At 38.7% G+C, this 22,152-nt stretch overlaps 1 protein-coding gene across 3 annotated transcripts in view; it reads right to left on the bottom strand.

The window, feature by feature from the left end:
• GPALPP1 (GPALPP motifs containing 1) overlaps nt 1-22,152 on the bottom strand; it is a 33,954-nt gene that overhangs the window by 4,069 nt on the left and 7,733 nt on the right. For 2 of the 3 annotated variants that reach the window (XM_066380865.1, XM_066380864.1), the window contains exons 4-7: nt 20,508-20,613; nt 12,195-12,329; nt 11,454-11,618; nt 5,877-5,975 (exon numbers count right to left, since the gene is read on the bottom strand). In XM_066380865.1, coding sequence (XP_066236962.1) covers nt 5,877-5,975; nt 11,454-11,618; nt 12,195-12,329; nt 20,508-20,613 — 505 coding nt within the window. The remainder of the gene's footprint in view (nt 1-5,876; nt 5,976-11,453; nt 11,619-12,194; nt 12,330-20,507; nt 20,614-22,152) is intronic. The other variant, XM_066380866.1, reaches the window with a different exon arrangement.

Below are 22,152 nucleotides of genomic sequence, written 5' to 3'. Positions count from 1 at the left end.
TGACAGGGAAGCAAAGTGGCTGAGCAGTAACGGCGAGCACTGAGGAGGCTGTTTACAAACCCCCGTAGGCTTTCCAAATCTAAGAGAGCACCCCTGAGGAAAACAGGTGCAGAGGTTAATCCAAGTCAACCAAAATGAAGACACCTAACTACATGCCACACACACAAAGAGAGCAAGACAGAGGAAACAAATGTTTAAGTGATTGTGTGATGTATCCGAATTAGAGTCCAAACCAAGAACATGGGTGAGGAAGAGCAATTATACACTCTCACTGGGAAGCCTGGTTAAAGCCTTATGGACATGCTGGTCCTTGAAACCTCAGAAAGGCAGGGCACTGCCAGGCTGAGGCAAACACAAGGGCAGACCAAAACATAACAGCACAGAGGTGACACAATGCAAGGCCTAGGCAGGATGTGCTGGCCTATTCCCGATAGAAATTTTGCTCCTTTAAGTTTTCTGTTTTTTCCCTTACCTCCCCCACTTTCTTCCTAGTTGGGGCAGGTGTTCACATATATTCTCTCCCCCCACACACACACATAATATAGGACTAAGCAAAGGCAACTGGTTTCATAAATTAGAGACTCATTATAAACCTTTCGGTATTAAGAAGAGGACGGCCCTAGTGGAAGAAGCAGGGAGTGGGATGCAAGAGTAGACACAGGTGGTACAGCCTTCAATCTGGGGTACACATGTCCCTGAGGGCGACAGTGGATTCATGGGGCATGAAGACATGGATAACTTTAATGTTATCCACTCATGATTCTCAGCTCATGTAGGCTTACTTAAAATTGATTTGCCCAAGAATACATCTTGTGAGAATGCCTCCTCTTCTGTTATAGCCTCTTCCCAGTTAACAAAGGTGAGCCCTTCCAGCATCTTACTATCTAAGAGAGCAAGTCTTGGGCATCAAAGGAAGAAATCTGAAATACTAGTATGAGTGAAACTTCCTCTAACTTAGGCAGGGCTTTGTGTCCTCTTTGTCTTAAACATATTTCTCTTAAGAGTATATAATATCCTTTTGAAATGAGTGTTTTAGCTGGAATGTTCTGAGTTCAGATATACTGAAGAGTGGGGCAATGGAAGAAAGGGCAATTTTTACTGAACATACCTCATCTCTTCCAGACCCTGCCCTGTCAAAGAGTGGGCTAGAGAGCAAAGATGCATGTGAAGCCAGCCCAGTGGAAGCAAAACAAGCACTGGTCAGAAATGCTGAAGGTGACAGCATCTTAATTCATGTGGAAGACAAACTCATAGTATCCACCTACCTACTTTAAAGATTTAATTTATTGATTTTAGAGAGAGGAGAGAGAGAGAGAGAGAGAGAGAGAGAGAGAGAGGGAAAGATGGTAGGGAGGAGCAGGAAGCATGAGTTTGTAATTGCATTTCTCGTGTGCCTTGACTGGGCAAGCCCAAGATTTTGAACTGGCGACCTCAGCGTTCCAGGTCATCACTTTATCCACTGCTCTACCACAGGTCAGGCTCTACCTACCCAGTTTAAAATTCAGAAGGGTTACAGGAATGATCATTAACATCTGTTAGAATGGAAAAATGATGTCAAACTTTCTGATAGAAAGTAAGTCTGACTTGGCTGACTTTGCCAATTAGGTTATGTGACAGTTACTGTTTATAAATAAATGAGCCTAATCTGGAGCTATAAGGTTTTAGCACAATGTACAGAAGATGCTGTATTAGTAAATATTTCAGTTAGTATTGTTTCCACTTTCCCAATACTTCTCATTTCATAAATAAATCTTTGTAAAGTCTTTAGATACAAATTGATTTGCAACTCAAGTACTTTCTAGTTCTTTTTTTTTTTTTTTTTTTCTGAAGCTAGAAACGGGGAGAGACAGTCAGACAGACTCCCGCATGCGCTCGACCGGGATCCACCTAGCACGCCCACCAGGGGGCGACGCTCTGCCCCTCCGGGCGTCGCTCTGTCAGACCAGAGCCACTCTAGCGCCTGGGGTAGAGGCCAAGGAGCCATCCCCAGCACCTGGGCCATCTTTGCTCCAATGGAGCCTCAGCTGCGGGAGGGGAAGAGAGAGACAGAGAGGAAGGAGAGGGGGAGGGGTGGAGAAGCAGATGGGCGCTTCTTCTGTGTGCCCTGGCCGGGAATCGAACCTGGGACTTCTGCATGCCAGGCCGACGCTCTACCACTGAGCCAACCGGCCAGGGCTCTAGTTCTTTATTTTTAATAAAATAGGCAAAAATTTAAATAATGCTAAGAAAAAATAGGTTATCAATATGTATAGAATGAAGAAATAACTTAAGTTCCAAATCAGAAAAATCTGGTTGCAAGGATAGTCCAGATCTTCTCAACACTGGTAACATTAGGCAAGGAAGTTAGCCCTCAATTTCCCAGCTATAAAATGGTAGTAATAATAGCAGTAACTTTTAAATATTTGGGTGAGAGAGGAGTTAAATGAATGGATTAAAAAGTTTTTTTAAAGGAGTTTTTTTCTTTATGTTTATTTTCTTGATTTTAGAGAGAAAGGGAGAGAGAGAGACAGGAACATCAATCCGCCCCTGTATAGAATATAAAGGATTTAGTACAGTGTTGGGCACATAAAAATCTCCCAATAAATGTTAAGTACCAAATTTACGGAGCATTTACTATATTATAATCCTCACCATATCTCTGTAAATTACATATTATTATTCCGATTATACAGACTTGGAAAGAGAATAAGAAAATAAACTAATGGGTATCAATGTGAAAAAACTGAAGTTGATAGTTGACAGTCGAGAGAGATCATTAACAATAATTTTTAATAGATCACTATGAGGTTTAAGTAAATAACTGAGAATTGTTTAAAGAATTGAATGATATTGCTGTAACAAATCGTGTTATGTTTCATCCACTTCTTTATGCAGTTTCTTAACTCTTAACTATAAAAACAGAGAAGACATTTGATGCTGCAACTTGTCTTCCTCTATCTAGCATTAAGTAACATTCATCCAAAGACTAGAAACTAGAAAAAAGAACACCTTTCAGTAAGAGATAAAATTAAATTAACTTTTACATTTAATAATTTATTGAAACTCACAAACTACTTATATAGTTTTGATCAACTGGAATTATAACTTAATCCAGAAGTAGAAAAAGTGTAAACATTTAAAGACAGGGCACAGAAAATTAAAAAGAACTTTCAATTTCAATTTATATGCATATTATTGTTGCAGTAAAACAGGACTTACCAAATACAATCATGAAAAACATTCAAGCATAAAAGTACATTCTGTTAGGATAAAACTCTGTGAAAGAAAAGCAATAAAATTGTGCACTCAAGGAGAAAAAGGATGAAATAAAATTTCCAAATGTTAAGGGAGTACTTGTTCATATATAATTTTAATAGATAACGATAGCTATTGAATTGTGATGGTACTTAGATTCTTCTTGAAACATTTAATAGAGTAACATAATATGCTATAAATTTCATTTTTGTTAACTATTTCAAACTTACAATGAAGAATTTTAGATGTCAAGTAAAAACTTTCTTTTAGGGGATACCAAACAGAAACACTTGAAGCTCACTGGTGTCCACTGCTGACTGGTCAGACAGAAATAGACCCTGAGCCCCACTGGAGATTCAGTGAATGGTAACTGTCAATTGTGGGTCTCAGCAACCTGCACTTTTAAAAATGACCGAGGTTCTCACACAGGGTACTCAACAGATGTGGAATCATTGTGTACATCATTGTGTACATCATTCTTTCTGGTAGTTCATTATTAATAGAGAGAAGAGAGAATGACAACACAAAACAGAAAATATTTCCATTGATCTGAGAGAGAGAGGCATTAACTTGTTTCACACAGTTGTTCCATTTAGTTGTGTTCTCCTTGATTGCTTTTTTCTTTTTTAAAAAGACGTCATTTATTGAGTTTATAGAGAGAAGAAAGAGAGAGAAGGGGGAGGAGTAGGAAGCATCAACTCATGGTTGCTTCTTGTATGTGGCTTGAGTCCAGGCAAGCCTGGGGTCTTGAACTGGCGACCTCAGCATTCCAGGTTGACGATCCATCCACTGTACCACCATAGGCCAGGCTCTGATTGCTTCTTGTATGTGCCCTGACCAGGGGTCAAACCCTGTGACCTCTGGTCCACCAAGTAGATGTTTTATCCACTAAGCCATCCTGTCAGGGTTTCATGGTAATATTTTACATAGTGCTCAATTTATCAAAACTAAGAATTATTGAGTGGTTTAGTCTTAACACCATATTAATATTTATTTATTTATTTATTTATTTATTTATTTATTTATTTATTTATTTGGTGAGAGGAGGGAAGACAGCGAGGCAGGCTCCCTGCATGTGCCTCAACTAGGATTCACTCAGCAACCCTACCTGGGGTCGATGCTCAAGTACCAATTTATTTTTAGCACCTGAGGTTGCTGCGCTCTAACCAAGCTATCCTTAGCGCCCAGGGCCATGCTCGATCGAGCCACTGGCTGTGGGAGAGGAAGAAGGACAGAAGGGGAGAAGCAGATGGTCGCTTCTCCTGTGTGCTCTGACCAGGAATCGAACCTTGGATATCCATACACTGGGCTGACGCTCTATCCACTGAGCCACTGGCCAGGGCCTATGTTAATATTTTTAAAAATGTATCTCATAAGTAACCAAAATTTCAGTATAAGATTAAAATCCTTAATATTTTTTTTTGCAATTTTAAATTCAATTGCAAACATTATTACATGAATAAAGCATCTATGAATATTCTTGTCTTTTCTTGAGGCTACTATGAATAAAGCATGTTCAAGTCTTCATGGGGACATGTTTTCATTTGTCTCATATAAATGCCCTGGGATGGAGTTGCCAAGTCATAGGGTAGATGTATGTTTAGTTTTATAAAAATGCCCATTTGGTAAAAAGCCCAGTTTGTGAATTTTCAGCTATTCTTCGTTTTGCACACAACTCATTACGGCTATAAATTTTGCCTCTAAGTACCACTTTATAGTGCATCCCACACATTTTGATATGTTGTATTTTTGTATCATTCAGGTTTAGGTATTTGCTAACTTCCATTATCATGTCATCTTTGAAGCAAAGTTTAAATTCTGAAATTTTCTCATTTTTTTTGTATAAGACTTTTAAGTTACCTGCATTTTAACTGACTCTTCTTGTGGTCAGAGAACATGGCCTGAATGATGGTGATTCTTTCAATTTTGTTGAGATACGACTTTTAAGCTCATCAGTTGTTATAAATGTTCCATGGTGGTTGAGTTGTCAGTTTCCAAAAATGTCTCATGAGTGCTTCACTGTGGTACTAGTCTACATATATGTCCAATAAATCATTCTCATCATATTTTTAATGTTTATGGAACTTTTTATGAACTACTATCTTTGGAACAGTAGGTAATTTCCTGAACACCCATACATCTTTCAGGGATAATGTGTTCTGTGATTCAGACTTATTCTTTGAGCCTGAGTAAGAGAATATAATGAGATACTGATATGCCAAAAGAACACTAGTCAGTTTATAAATTTAGAATGAACCATATTTTAAAAACATTTTTATCCCATATTTAAATCTTTACATCAAACATCCTAAATCTGCTTATAATTAAAAAATGTATGAACTGAGATTCTGTAGGAGTTAGTAGGGCTCTTACTTTCTGACCACATGCTACCGTTCACTAGAAATTAAATTTCTCATATGATGTAAGTAAAAAATGAACTGAGAATATTACATGAGATATATTAAAAAACCCTACACAAAAGGGTTTTATATAAATATATACACGCAGAGTTCAGTATTTTTCAGAATAGATGTATAGAAACAGACAGGAAAAGATGTGGAAGAAAGAGAAACAATTAAAAGAAAAAATGAGGAGCATTAAAGGATAGAAATAAAGAATATAAATTTCATTTTCTGACTTACATTGTACGAGGACACCTGCTCGGCCAGTCTCCTCTCCCTTCCTGACAATGCATGCTCCTCGCCCTTCTTACTGAATGACTTCCTTGCTTCTTGTGTCTCCTGAGGAACGAACACAGATACATGTTACTGAACCATATAGTTAAGAGAAACTAAGAAAGAAATACTATTATTTTTACTCAGATTGAGCAACTCGAGACTGAACTAAGCCAGGCTTGTTGAACCTCTGTCCACTAGAAATGTTAATATATTTGCTAAGAGGTCTGTTAGTATTCTAAGATTTTCCTGAAAACAAGGGAAAAAAACCCCCACAACTCTACCCAGTCAACCAACTGGAAAAACCTATTTCTTGAACTCAGACATGAGTATGACAATGATGAAATGCAGAAGATAAAATAAGACTTACGGTAAAAAGAAATATTGCATTCCAGTTTTAAAACTTGGAAAATCATTCTTGAGGGAAAACTTTTTAAAATGTTTACTTTATTAATTTTAGAGAGGAGAAGGGAGAGAGTAGGAGAGAGACAGGAACATCTGGTCCTGTATGTGCCCTGACCGGGGATCAAACCGGCAACCTCTATGCTTCGGAATGATGCTCTACCCAACTGTTATCCAGCCAGGGCATGAGGAAACAAACTAAGAAAAAGAAATAGAAGGTGTACAGACTGAAAAAGAAAAATAAAGCTGTATTCACAGAAGGCAAACTGTCTATGTAGAAAACCCCAAGGAATCAACAGAAAAACTGAAACTTGGGAGCAATTCCAGCAAAGCTGCAGGATACAAGGCCAATGTGCAAAATACACCAGCAATGAACAACTGGAATTTGAGATGAAGATAAAAAACACCACTTACCATAGCACATTCACAAAAACGAAGTATGTACTTAGGTAAATCTCCAACAAATTTTAGTTAGAAAAAATAACTACTGAAAACCACTATTTTCATGGCACATTTTTATGACAATTGCTATTTGCTTAAGAAAACCAATGAGGGCCCTGGCCGGTTGGCTCAGTGGTAGAGCATCGGCCTGGCGTGCAGAAATCCCGGGTTCGATTCCGGCCAGGGCACACAGGAGAAGCGCCCATCTGCTTCTCCACCCCTCCCCCTCTCCTTCCTCTTTCTCTCTCTCTCTTCCCCTCCCATAGCTGAGGCTCCATTGGAGCGAAGATGGCCCGGGTGCTGGGGATGGCTCCTTGGCCTCTGCCCCAGGCGCTAGAGTGGCTCTGGTCGGGACCTGGATGGGCAGAGCATCGCCCCCTGGTGGGCGTGCCGGGGGGGGGGGGGGGATCCCGGTCGGGCGCATGTGGGAGTCTGTCTGACTGTCTCTCCCCGTTTCTAGCTTCAGAAAAAATACAAAAAAAAAAAAAAAAAAGAACACCAATGAGGCTCTTATACTATTTTTATACTAATAATAAACTAAAACAACTTTGTATTTCATAAAGTATATTTAAAATATAGGAAGAGCTCAGTTCTTACTTTTCCATAAAACATTTCCCAGAAAACAGATGCTTCTACTTGGAAATATTCAGAGAAAAATGATGTTATTGTAGATGGAGATAAAAACCTGACCATTTAAGAGTTAACAGATATAACTAAGACTGGGCGGTGAGAACTAGCAGATCTTATTCACCCTATTTCTTTCTAAAGAGCAATTTTACTTCTTTCAGGCAATGCTGGCTAAGTGAATGTGAGAACATTAGTGACATGGGAGATGTGTGCTGTGGAATCAAATACTATAAAACGTAAGATGAAGTGGTGAAGAGAACCTATTAAAAAGAAAATAAAAAAAGGGGGGGGCTAATATCAGCTATAAAAGTAAATACTGGTCATAAACTTTTCACGGTATCAAAAATGGTTGGGTCTGTGGTGGTGCAGTGGATAAAGTGACCTGGAATACTGAGGTCGCTGGTTCAATACCCTGGGCTTGATTGGTCAAGACACATATGACAATCAATCAATGAACAACTAAAAGTGAAGCAACTATGAGTTGATGCCTCTCACCCTCCTCTCTCTCTCCTCTCTCTGTTGAATCAATAAATAAAATCTTAACACATTGTGGACCAGAAGTTTTATTGCGAGCTTTACCCAGTGGCCAGAGAAGTTTCTATTGAACGAATACAAAAACATTTTACATAAATGTTAAAAGCACACTTTAAAATTAAATACCCATTGCATTTTGAAGTTATTTGTTAAAAGAAAGTCTTTGTATCTTACTTGGCTTTCTGGATTGAGTGCTTGATAAATCCTGAATGAATTTAATAGTCCACAATTAATCAGGTAAAGCACTACTTTCTTCGCCCATTTTATTGTTTTTCTAAGGATACTACATGTTGAAAGATATTGGTCAGCAAGATCAACACCTTGCATATGGTTATTATACTGCACAATGGAAACTGGCTTCTTTATTTCCTCTCCAGTATGCCAATTTGTCTTTTCTGTTTAAAAGAGCAAGTATCATGGGTAGTTGAAATAATTCGAACTTCTCTTTTATCCTTCCAAATCAATAATAAAAAGCCACCTTTTATTCAGAAGACTCTTTTAAGTGTAGATGCCTCATCTTTCAAACATTTTGGCAAGCCTCTATTGGTTTGAATTGTTCTGCAAACTCTTGTTTTATGTAGTAATAAAGTTTCTGCAATTGAAATGCTATTGTAATAGTTATCTTGGTATATGTGATGCTTCAATTCCAGACACAGCTGAAGTAGTGACAGAATAGAGTCATTCAATGCTTTTCCTTCACCTGTGTAAATTTCCATATTGCAAATATACCTAGTCTTGTTCTCACATGCTATTCTTGTAGGTAAACCATATTTAATAATTTTAGCTGCGTTGTAAGTTCAAAATACAAAACGTCCCCTCCAGGGAATCATGTCTTCATCTAATGATAATTCTCGCATAGGTTTATATATTGTTTGAAATTTATTAATAAAGTAGTCGAGTACAGACTGAATTTTAAATAGCCTGGATAAAGATTTAGTCATGCTTGCATTGTCACTGAAATGCCAATTAAGTCCAGATTTGTTCAAAACGATTTTGACTCATCATCTGAGGAAATAATGGAACAGCTAGAACTGGATTTGTAGACCAATATTCTTTCCAAGTATCCTTTTGACTATGCCCCATTAGCACTATAAGTCCTAATTTTTTTTCCATATCTGTTGGAGTAACAGGAGACCAGTTTACTGCTTTCGAAATTTTGTGCTTTCCTAAACTGTGGTTATAACATATGTTTGACTGATGACAAAATAGTTAAAACAGATCATTGTCAAAAATCAAGCTGGCGACTTTAATAATGTTCTTAGAATCAGATGGTATAACTGTAACTCCAGAATTACCTTCAAATTTTTCCAAATTTGATTGCAAGTCCTCTTCTGACCAATCATTATCTTGGCAACAAAGACGCAAATCACATTCAAAATCATGTGTGGAATTATTCAAATTTTCAGGTTCAGAATTACTTGAAATTACTATTTTTTACCTTTTTGAAGGAATGACTATATCATTGTCACTGTCAAAGCGTTCATCAGTTTCACTTGGAATATCTGATATATTGTCAGCTAATATGTCTAGGATTTTATCATGTTCTTCATCACTATCCATGGTTACTGAGCACTTTAAAAATATTAAGCTGATATAAAAAACAGCAATTTTTATTACTAACAACAAGAGACTTTTAATTCCTTTTGTAATTTTTAATTTCAGCAAATGCATTTTCTGTTACACTGTTTCTCTCTAAATAACAATGAAAAGCCAAGAAATCTCATGATTGGCTACAAGCCTTAGAACAAAAAACACAAGAATTCTCGTGATCCACCCGCAATGTGTTAAAAAAGATATATCAGAAAACGAATTGCTCTATGATTCTACATAGTTTGTACCACAAATACACAGTAGGATGTGGTAGTATTTGCTATAATACAATACCACATAAAATTTAAGGGGTAGTAATAATTCCTTTATGAGTCTACTCTAGAATGAACACCGAACAGTCCATTTTCAGCCATGAAGAGAATGACCAGACCTAAAGAACCCAGTTATAGAGGTCTAAAATCATGTATGTTCAAATTGGACTACCTAGGGTCTACTTGTTCCATTTTCCTGTGACATTTCCCTTTGGGGAAGGTTACCTGCTACCTGCTGGCTAGACACCTATTCATCTACGATGAGGGACAAAGACAGAAAATGTGTACATAAATGTAGGCACTAATATAAAGTTCATGGACACAAGGGAAATAATTGTATTTTGGAGACAACCCCGAAGGTTAAATTATAAAAACACCAATAGTATATTATTTTTATAAGAGACCAGTTAATAAAGATTAGACAGGCCTTCCAACACTAGCCATTCAAAGGTGTGGCTCACATCCGCCCCCACCTTTTGTTGTCTCTTCTGCCCCCATGTGTGTTGGTCCACCTCACCCTTCTATTACAACTCTCAGATTTCTTTCAATCTTCAGGGCAAGAAGCAACTTACTACGATGCTGCATATATTCAAGGTATGATGCTACAATGTGAAGACTTCAACTTCCTAGCCACATTTTAAGAATAACACAATTTCACAACCAAGTCTCCACTAAAATAAGAGCTTTTCCTTAATCTTTCTATTATCTGCAACCAATAGAATGCCTATAACACAGTTTACAGTTCCAGAATGAAAATAGAAATCCTTGTAATTCTAGATACTAATGAACAAAGTAAACAAAGTGAAGGGATGAATTAAATGCACTACGTTTAAGTCAGAACTGACAAAGCTACAATCACAAGGTGCTAATTAGCGGAGCATTTAAGATTTGAATGGGATATGTTAAGAAAGAAAATCTTTTGATGGAGTAAATTTAGAAGGAGCGCTGGGGACACTGGTTCAACTTCTAATTTACAACGAAGTGTTTTATAATAAACAGCAAAGATTCAAGAAAAAAGAAAATTTAAAAAATAATAATGTATTTCATGCATACTTTTGGAAATATATTTTGTAAATTATATAATGTATTAATAAAAGTGCCTATTTCTTTATTGAGGTATAACTGACATTACATTATATTAGTTTCAGATTGTACAATGTAATGATTTGATATTTGCATACACTGTAAAATCATTGCCACAATAAATGTAGTTAACATCCGTCACTATACAGAGTTACAAATTCTTTTTTCCCTTGTGATAAGAACTTCCGAGATCTAATCCTCTAGCTACTTTCAAATATGCAGTACAGTATTATTATCTATAGCCACCATGCTGTAAATTACATCCCCAGAACTTAATCATTTTATTACTGGGAGAGAGAGAGAGAGAGAGAGAGAGAAGCATCAACTCATTGTTCTACTTATTTGGCCATTGATTGCCTCATATGTGCCCTGACTGGGGTTGAGCAGGCGCCCTTGGGATGGAGCCAGAGACCCCGGGATCAAACTGTCGGCTGTGGGATCAAACCAGTGTCCTCGGCACTTTGGGATGAGGCTCTATCCACTGCGCCACTGCCAGGGCACTGAAATTTTAAAAATAGTATCCTTAAATAATTTTACCCTATGTCTTTTTGAAATAGAGCCATCACAGACAGAAATCCATGAATAAACAGTTCACCTTAGCTTTCCTTTCCCTGTCAGCTGGCGTATCTGTCCAGACGGATCGATCTCCAGATCTGTCATCGGTTCTTCTCTTAAAAGTTCTGGGGCCAAGACCGAAGTCTTTCAGTTCTGGAGGAAGCTCAGTCATCCATGACTCTCTTGTGATGGACTTAGCCGAATCCTTGAAGAGAAACAAACAGTTAAGAAACCCCAGGAGCCTGGAAAGAGTGCCTGTGTGTAAAACATGGTATGAGTAACTGACTGTGTTTCTCAACTGAGCCTTTCAAGTTGAGTAACAGACTTTAAGAAAAAGGGTTTAATAGAAAGAACTGATGTTTTTATCATACACATTACAAATATTTTCATCTAATTTATTGTTTTTTTGACTGTTATCTTTTGCCATGCAAAAATGTTTAGAGAGCAGATTTGCCAGTTTTCCTTTTATAAGCTTCTGGGTTATGCAATTCCTAATTTTTCTGTATATATATATATATATATATATATATATATATATATATATATATATATACACACACACACACATATATACAGGGCAGGGTAAAAGTAGGTTTACAGTTATTCAAATGGAAAATAATACAATATTTAATCATAAACAAGAACAAACTGTGTTTTGCATACTCAGAACTGTAAACCTACTTTTGTCCCACCCTGTACATGTATTTCTTAATGACTATTTTAAAAATTCAGATTAATTTCATTAGCCTATTTTTCAGAGTAAAGTATATTTAAAACTTACATTATCTCCTTTAGTCAGTTTTTCTTTCATCCTCTGGGCCCTTTTTTCAAACTCTGTAGTCACACTGTAGTTCACTGGTCCTTTTGCAGGCATCGGCCCAACAATGTCCTCATCTTCACTGCTATCTGTTTCCTTCTGAAAGAAGACATTATTTTTAAACCAAGAGCAGAGCTACAGGTTATAGGAAATGATCCTTAATTACTTAAAATTAAACTGAATCTGATTTACCTAGAGACAGTAAAACAAAACAAAAAAAGCAAACAATATATAGTATTTCTGGCTAACCAATCACTGAGTGACAAAGACGCTTTCTGTGCCTTCCTTGAGTGCACAGTACAGAGATGACAAATCATGGCATGGGGACTGTCCACCTCTCCTCCATGGAGGTCCATGGCAGATCTCATTCAATTATTTCTGCTCTCTTCCTCATGGACAATGATGTGGGCTCACAATTCTTAAAATGATATTCTAGATAATTATTACCAATAGCCAGAGATGTTACAAGTGGAAGCTGTCCGCATTCCTGGCCCAGACAAGGCTCTCTGGGGTAAGACACACAGGAGTGAACACTCTTGGAAGCTGTGTCAGCCTCTAGCCTTCAGTATACTCCACTGAGATCGAAATGCTAACCTGAGTGAGTTCATTTGGTTCCCAAAGCACCACATTTACCCCAAAGATAGAATAGTACTGTATTTATTGAATTCAAGTTGTTCTTAGCATCACTTTACCAAAGGGTTTTCACATAAGACTCTGGGTTAGGTGCTATATACCATAGGCTTTCAAGCAGTCCTTGTCCTAAACAATAAGCATATTAAGTGAACAATAAAACACGTCTGTCCTCCAGCTCTGATAGGCAGCCTCTTTCTCTTATTTTTTTTCAAACAACCAGAGTCAAGAGTTCATTTGTATTGTTTATATTTTCCCTAACCACTTAAAGGTAACTCTCCATTTGTGTTTTCTTCTCTGAACCCTTATAGTGACTGCTGGTACAAACAATGAAATAATTACATATTGTCTTGTGCCTTCCCCTAAATCACACACTCTCTCCCCTAGTAACTATGGGCTGTGTATACCATGCCTAATTTGATCCTCAGAATAATACTTTGAAATGGCGGCATTATTTCTGTTGTCTTTTTGAGAAAACCTAGGTTAGTACTTCAAAGGGGTAAACATCTTGCCCAAGGTTATAAAGCCAGTATCTAAAATTCAGATATTCTAAGAGCAAAGCCAGTACTTTATAGCACAGCATCTTTATTATTTTATTTCAAAAGTTAATGATTCAATTTTAAGTGTTAGTAGCTTATCTCTACAACAGTAAGCTCTTTGATGTCAAAGACATCTTCAACAGATTATAACTGCCCTACAAATAAAATACTTGGCGACATAAAGGAGCATATATAAAAGATATAGTGAACTTTTAAAACTATAGGAGACATGATATTGATGCAATATTGAAGTTTAAGATAATGGAATAAGCTAATGGTATTTTTTGCTTTCATCTAACAAGGTATTTGTGGGTTTTTTTGTAAACATAAATTTCAGCAAGTCATGGTAGGATGATGCCTGAAATTTTTAGAAATAAAAATCACTTAGTATGTTGGGAGACATAAACTAAATGGTTGGATGGAAGAGCAAACAGAAAATCAGGCCCAACACACTAAACTGAAAGTAAGAAGCCAGAATCATAAACCCAAAGCCAATCTCGGTATTAAATCATTTTGGTGTCCTGGGTGAATTAATTTTTTTTTTTCTGAAGTGAAAAGCAGGAATGCAGAGAGACAGACTCCTGCGTGCATTTTACCAGGATCCACCTGGCATACCTACCAGGAGGCAATGCTCTGCCCATCTGGGGCATCGCTCTGTTGCAACTGGAGCCATTCTAGCGCCTGAGGGGGAGGCCATGGAGCCATCCTCAGCGCCCGGGCCAACTTTGCTCCAATGGAGCCTTGGCTGCGGGAGGGGAAGAGAGACAGAGAGGAAGGAGGGGGGGGTGGAGAAGCATATGAGCGCTTCTCCTGTGTGCCCTGGCCCAGAATCGAACCCGGAACTTCCATACGCCGGGCTGATGGTCTACCACTGAGCCTACCGGCCAGGGCCTGGATGAGTTAATTTAAAAAACAACAACATGCCTGATCAGGTGGTGGCGCAGTGAATAGAGCATCGGACTGGGATGCGGAAGGACCCAGGTTCGAGACCCCGAGGTTGCCAGCTTGAGCGCGGGCTCATCTGGCTTGAGCCAAAGAAAGCTCACCAGCTTAGACCCAAGGTCGCTGGCTCGAGCAAGGGGTTACTCGGTCTGCTGAAGGCCCGCGGTCAAGGCACATATGAGAAAGCAGTCGATGAACAACTAAGGAGTCCCAACGAAAAACTGATGATTGATGCTTCTCATCTCTCTCCGTTCCTGTCTGTCTGTCCCTATCTATCCCTCTCTCTGACTCTCTCTCTGTCCCTGTAAAAAAAAATAATAAATAAAAATTAAAAAGAAAAAAGAATAATTAAAAAAATAAAAAAATAAAAATAAATAAATAAAAAAATAAAAAACAACAACAAAGGTGAATTATTTTGCTCAGAAATACATTAGAAATTACATACCCTCCTGGTTTATAGTTTGGGCTGCAGAGTTAGACAGACTGAGTTGCAAGGTCTCAATTTGCCACAGTATTCACCCTGTGACTCAGGCTTGTCATTTAACTCTTTTAGGCCATGCTTTTATTTTTTAGACGGGAATTATAACAGCTTCCACCAATAACTGCTCTGTTGTTAAGGGAACACTGGTTTTGTTCATCCTCTTTGGAGCCATGCTCTTTTTTGCAAACTGGGACTTTCTCTGCCTCCTGGGAGAAAATGTTGATAATTCTAAGACAGACACTTTGGTCTCATTTTTCTTGATCATTTGGCCATAGAATGTGAGAAGAGGTCTATGGGAAACCGTGGAAGGCTTTCCTTTCTCTAGAAAAGGAACACGGGTCTGACTGGTGGTGGTGCAGTGAATAACCATCGACTCAGAACTGAAATCACTGGTTCAAAGCCCCAAAGTCGCTGGTTTTGAGCACAGGCTCATCAGTCCAGGGCCACTGGCTTAAACAGGGGAATCATCCACATGATCCCAAAGCTCGCCAGCTTGAGCCCAAAGGTTGCTGGAGTGAAAAGCCCACGGTTGCTGGTTTGAGCAAGCAGTCAAGGGCACAGCCCTGGTTAAGGCATGCAGAAGAAGCAATCAATACACAACTAAAGTGAAAGCAACTACAAGTTGATATTTCTCAGCTTTTCTCTCCCTTCCTGTCTCTCTCAAAAAAATAAATAAAAATGGGACACAGGGCAGGGACTATTCTCCTTCTATGCCTGGACATTGCCATCTGCACATAAATCATAGAACTTTGGCAGGCTTCTTGATCTAATAAAGGATCATCCTAAGAGGAATTACCATACTGTAGATCAGGGGTCCCCAAACTACAGCCCGCGGGCCATATGCGGCCCCCTGAGGCCATTTATCCGGCCCCCGCCGCACTTCCGGAAGGGGCACCTCTTTCATTGGTGGTGAGAGGAGCATAGTTCCCATTGAAATACTGGTCAGTTTGTTGATTTAAATTTACTTGTTCTTTATTTTAAATATTGTATTTGTTCCCGTTTTGTTTTTTTTTACTTTAAAGTAAGATCTGTGCAGTGTGCATAGGGATTTGTTCATAGTTTTTTTTATAGTCTGGCCCTCCAATGGTCTGAGGGACAGTGAACTGGCCCCCTGTGTAAAAAGTTTGGGGACCTCTGCTGTAGATGATAGAGAAGACAACAACAATGATCTCATTAAGCTGTAGATTTATAAAACCCTGGAATGACCTGACCCCTAGACCTTTTATTATGTATGAAATACATTTTCTGTATTTTGAGAAAAGAGCTTATATATCAACCAGGAAATTATATAAACTACCCATTTACTAACTACATAGGTTAAGACAAGATTCCATTTTGAGTTGTATTTTCTGTTTTTTTGCATCTAAAAGCATTCTAGCTGACACACCATCTCTGAGGATTTTTACTGGGATTAAATTAAGTTTATGCAGTTATGCAAATATGATTAAGTCATGAAAATAGGCGTTTATGTTGTGCTTTGCAGTGTTTGGTTTGTGGCAAGTGCTCAAAAAATGTTAACTATTAATATTAATATGTATGTCTTAATTTGGGGATATACGCTGTGAATAAGAGACTGAGAGAGGAATCTCTTTGAGAAATGAAAATATGAAAACAGAGTGTCTTTTGAAAAAGGTTGAAAGAGAAATCACAAAGCAAAGAAATCAGAACCAAGAGTATCTGAAACAGGCATGCTATGGTGTAATCTCTACACCACCTCTACTCCTCCCCTTTGGCTAAGAGCCGCTAGATAATATGGAATAGATACCCACTAGGGAATTATATAAACTACCTATTTGCTGATTACGTGAGTTAAGACAAAATTCTGGGTGAATAAAGTTGAATTATGCTGTATCTTAAAAATGTTTTAGTTTGAAAGAATTTGTACTAAGCCAAGCACAACACCTATGTATCCTCACCCAAATTCCTCAATTGCTAACATTTTACTTTTCTTTCTGCACCTCTGCTCCTCTTTCTCTGAGGCATATGTCTGTACTGCTGGACAGACACACCCTATGTTTTCTTTTTTGTGAATCATTTGAAAGCTGGACAAATAGCATGAAAAGGCCCTACAGCAGGGGTCTCAAACTCGCGGCCTGCGGGCTGCATGCGGCCCGCCGAACAATTTTGTGCGGCCCGCAGACTAATTCACAAAGCTCAAAATATTTTGGATAAAATTAAGTAAGCCTAGGGGCCTACTTGTATTTTTCATTTCTCTAGCTTCCTAGCTAGATATTAGCTTAGTTAACAGCAGTTGTGATGCGAACTACAGTTTCTGGTCGTTTTGTGACACTGAGTAAACTGCACGTACGATTGTGCTTGTTGTACTGATTTTTTTTTGTTTTCAACTGCAGTGAGAAAAGTGTTGCGTAACAGTTGCCTTTTGTAGACCTAGTGCAGCCCGCCAAACGGCTGTGATCTTGCTCTGCGGCCCACATGCTGAGTTGAGTTTGAGACCCCTGCCCTACAGCCTAGACAGAAGCAAACTTTCCTACACAGTGGGTTATGTTTCTATAGTATGCTTTTTGCAGACGGAGCAGTGCTTTGAGGCTGTGGGTTTTATTCAGCGAGCTCAAGTAAAACTGTCCTCTGCCTGAGTAAGCCTAGATCTACAGCTCTGGCCCCCAGGCCCAACCCTCTGGGGCTATCTATGGCTTCTATCTCTAAAACTACTGGGGCCGGCCCTGGCCAGTTGGCTCAGTGGTAGAGTGTCGGCCTGGCGTGCGGGGGACCCGGGTTCGATTCCCGGCCAGGGCACATAGGAGAAGCGCCCATTTGCTTCTCCACCCTCACCCCCTCCTTCCTCTCTGTCTCTCTCTTCCCCTCCCGCAGCCAAGGCTCCATTGGAGCAGAGATGGCCCGGGTGCTGGGGATGGCTCCTTAGCCTCTGCCCCAGGCACTGGAGTGGCTCTGGTCGTGGCAAAACAACGCACAGAGCGTCGCCCCTGGTGGGCGTGCCGGGTGGATCCCAGTCGGGTGCATGCGGGAGTCTGTCTGACTGTCTCTCCCCGGTTCCAGCTTCAGAAAAGTACCAAAAAACAAAACAAAACAAAAAAAAACTACTGGGGCCTTCACTGTGTAACTTGTGTCTACTGCTCTGGCTTTGGATTCTCTCAATGTTATTAGCACCCGTGGATTTCTCTTTCTTTCATTGAAGCTTAGCTGTGTATTCACTTTGTGCTCTCTTATTTCCCCCCAGCATCCCTCTGTGATGTAGCAGGGAAGGCCTAGCCTGGTCCTGTCAGCTCAGTCTGTGTGGCTGAAGTACTACTTCTGCTAATTTATTCCTATATTTAACATCCTTGTTACAAAGGATTCCTTATTCCCAGCATAAATTCTTCAAATTTACTCTCATGGCATCAATAGTGGAAGTGGTGATGATGATAATAATAATAATAAGAGCTACTATAAATTAAATACCTACTGTTTCAATCCATCCTTACAAAAACTCTGTAAGGTAACCTGCATTCTACTTATTATGAAACTAAGCTCAGCCAGGATTCAAGCTTGCGTGGCTCTTGCTACCCCTCTCTTTCTCTCTTACCCTTTTCCTCATTCTCTCCACTCTAACCATACTAGACTTTTTAAAACCCTTTTTCCCTGTCCATGCTTTTTTTTGCCTTCAAATAAGCTGTGCTCTCTGGAACAATCTTTCCTGCCCTTTTTGCTAAGCTAGCCCCAACTCAGCAATCTACAGTTTAGACATTTTGCAAAGAAAAACAGTTTTTCGCATTTCTTCAGATTAGATTTCCCTGTAATCTAATCTTCAGATTAGATTTTCCACTATATTTGTCTCACCTTTTGAATCACTCATATTAGACAGTATTTGCTTACTGTGTATATTCCCCAAGACACTGTGTGATGAGGGCAGGGACTATGGCTGATTTATTCATTCACTCAGCAAATACTCCGAATGTCTACTGGAGAGACAATAAAAATCTCTGTCCTTACATTCTCGTGGAGAGGTCAATGATACACAGAAAGAAGCAGTAAAATAAATGGTTTCTTAGGTAGTGATAAATGCTTTGGAGAAAACTAAAGGAGTGAAGGGGATTGGAGTAAAGGGAAGAGGAGTTAGCAATTTTAAATTAGGAGGTCAGAAATGACCTCTCTGAGGTGACATTCCAGCAAAAAAGGAAGGCCTGGGAGGCAAGATACAGAGATATCTAGGGAAGAGCATTCTGGAGAGACTGAGCAGGTACACAGGCTCAGGGGTAGAAGCCGGGCTGTTCTGGTTGTGGTACGGCAAGGAGCCAAGTGTGGTCAGATCAAAATAAGAGAAAATCAGGAGCTAATGAAGGCCAGATGCAGAGGGCCCTGCCAGAACTCTGGCTTTATGCAGAGAGAGGACGGACAACTTATGGTTCTGAGTGTGTGACATGATCTGACTTGGTTTCACGCAGGCCACTGTAGCTGTTGCACCAAGAAGAGGTAGTAGAGGAAAAAGGGCTGAAGCATGGAAACAAATAAAACAGGTGAAATGTGATGTTGACCTGGACCAGGGTGTAACAGAAGTCGCTGCATTCTGCATGACTTTTGAAGGCAGGAACAAAAAATTTGAGATTCATTTCTGTGACTATATGCCTGACAAACTGTAGGAGCTCTATAATATGGTTGAAAGAATGAATAAATGATTCTGAAGTTTATGATCTTAAACACAGCACTATATCTTCTTTAATAACAACCTTATTCTAACTGTCGAATTCTCAGTGGAGATAAACATCCAGAAGCCACACAGAATAACATAATGAAGAGGTGATTTAAAATAAAGGCTTACGAACTGGGGCTTTAATAAGTACAAACTGTGCAAGTTACCCAATTTTTCTTCTTTTTAGCATCTGTAAAATGTGATCACATCTATTTCATGAGGCCATTGAGAGGACAAAAATATATCCATATATAAGTAAAATGCATTAAAAATAATAAAGCACTGTACAAGTCTCAGCTATAGTTGCCTGGTTTCTAACAAGAAAACAGTCTTCACACTTGACTCCAAGATCATTTGGTCTATTTTTTCATGAAATTACTTACCCATCAGTGCTTTTGTTATATAGAGGTACCAGAGCTCAGTAGGAGAGAGTTAATTTCAAGGTAAGGATTATTATTTAAAAATTCCTCAGCTTTCTCTGTTCAGGGTAGAATCATATTGACTCCTTAAAACTTTTCATCATGTTCTATTTTCTAGCACTTTGAAGCTTCCTTTCAAGGATGAGGAGCATGAATAGGTTAATATGCTTCCAACATTACATGTTATTTTTCTAATATAATTTCGAGTCTTTAAAAATGGTGAAATCTTTTGATTTCATCTACCTAAGCTACATTCCTAAATTCATCTGAGTATGACTGTCTTATATTGTTACATCAGAGTCCAATGACTGTAGTCATTACTATGTAAAGACTTGAGTTTGTTACCGTATTTCACCATGTATAAGACGCACCATTTTCCAAAATATTTGGGGTCTAAAAACTGGGTGTGTCTTATATAGTGGAAGTAGGTTTTTTTTACTTGCATTTCCTGCTTTTTTTTCCATGGATGAGGAGTTGAATGAATTTTATGAGGAATAAAACTGAAGTTCAATAACTTTACATAATACATTTTTTTCCCAAAATTTCGGGCCCCCAAATTAAGGTGTGTCTTATACATGGGAATACGGTACATCTTATTATTTAATTAAAAATTTTCCAAACCTCAGAGTTGAAATATGATGACACTTGTCTTGGATCATTTCTGCCTTTGTCACTTTTCTGTGTAGATTTAATAAAACCAGGTGGTAATGCAGGACCTATCATAGGCCTGAAAAATAAAATGCACCTTTATCATTTTCCCCTTTCAAAAGCAGTTTTCAGAATAAAATTCACAAAAATAATATAAAACTAGATAATGAAAAATGTTGAAGATGAGAACTCTAACACAGTGGTCCCCAACCTTTTTTGGGCCACGGACCGGTTTAATGTCAGAAAATATTTTCAGGGACCAGCCTTTAGGGTGGGACGAATAAATGTATCACGTGACGGAGACAAGTGTCAAGAGTGAGTCTTAGACAAATGTAACAGAAGGAATCTGGTCATTTTTTAAAAATAAAACACCGTTCTGACATAAATATAAATAAAATGGAAATAATGTAAGTTATTTATTCTTTCTCTGCGGACCGGTACCAAATGGCCCACGAACCGGTACCGGTACGCGACCCGGGGGTTGGGGACCACTGCTCTAACATATTTTTATTCTATAACTTAGTATTTTTCCACTTAATATTCAGTATCAAATTTTTGCATTTTACTTTCTATTTGTTAGTCAAAGATATGAATTAGATTCTCAATACTTATGATAGTGGTGTATACCCACTTTCTAAAAGACCTATTTGAAGTAAAAATGATAATTAAAAAGTCATTATTATGGATTAAAGCCTGTGAAGATGTTTTTCTATTTTGTGCCTTGGTTTTCAGTTTTCATAGTCAATGTCTGTTAAAAAATACCTTATGGGCATTATAAGTATAGTCAGAATTACTAGAGTACAAATTGAGTTTGAAGGACATATAAAGCACGTGCATACAACAGATTTCAGCAATTTATGGACATGTGTGTCAAGGTGATATAAATATCTAAGCCTTATCCTTACTAATAATCCAAAAATTATGTGGAACTGTACAAGAATGAAAATAGTTCATTTGAGAAAAAAGCAAAGGTACTGTGCTAACCACATTTCAACCAGTGCACCTTGCTATTTCCATAAAATAACCCTGCCCGGTATAAGGCACTCCATTTTCTAGGAGAGCACAACAGTGCTCAAGGACAACACAAACTAGGAAGTGGCAGAGCTGGAGTTTGATCCCCGGTCTACTAGATGAAAAGTTCATCTGCTGCCAAGCTGCACCGCAGCCATATTCTGAGGAAAGCGTGGTCAGTCCAGAAGGGAGAAATGCCTAAATTCTGGGTCTGAAAAAGAGAAAGCCTTACTTTGTATAGAGAAAAAATAAGAGAAAACATATTTTCTATACTCTTTCATATTTTAGTTTCTTTATCCTTTCCTTCGTACCAATGCTTTTTCGGGTGTCACTGTGCCAGTGTTACCAAGATGGTACCGCAGTCCTATGCTGAGTTTTCCAGACTGCACTGTGTTCACTTAGAGCCTCCGAGACAGGCTTCCTGGCAGAGGGCAAACAGGACTGAAAGTCAGAAGGTCCGGGTTCTGATTCTGATCTAGCCATTCTATAACCTCTTGTCTTGTTCATAAAACCTCTTTGAGCCTGACCTGTGGTGGCGCAGTGGGATAAAGCGTCGACCTGGAACACTGAGGTTGCCAGTTCGAAACCTTGGGCTTGCCTGGTCAAG

This window comes from Saccopteryx leptura, chromosome 4 (assembly GCF_036850995.1).
Source record: "Saccopteryx leptura isolate mSacLep1 chromosome 4, mSacLep1_pri_phased_curated, whole genome shotgun sequence".
Classification (NCBI taxonomy): Eukaryota; Metazoa; Chordata; class Mammalia; order Chiroptera; family Emballonuridae; genus Saccopteryx; species Saccopteryx leptura.
This window is presented reverse-complemented; position numbering and strand designations above follow the sequence as displayed.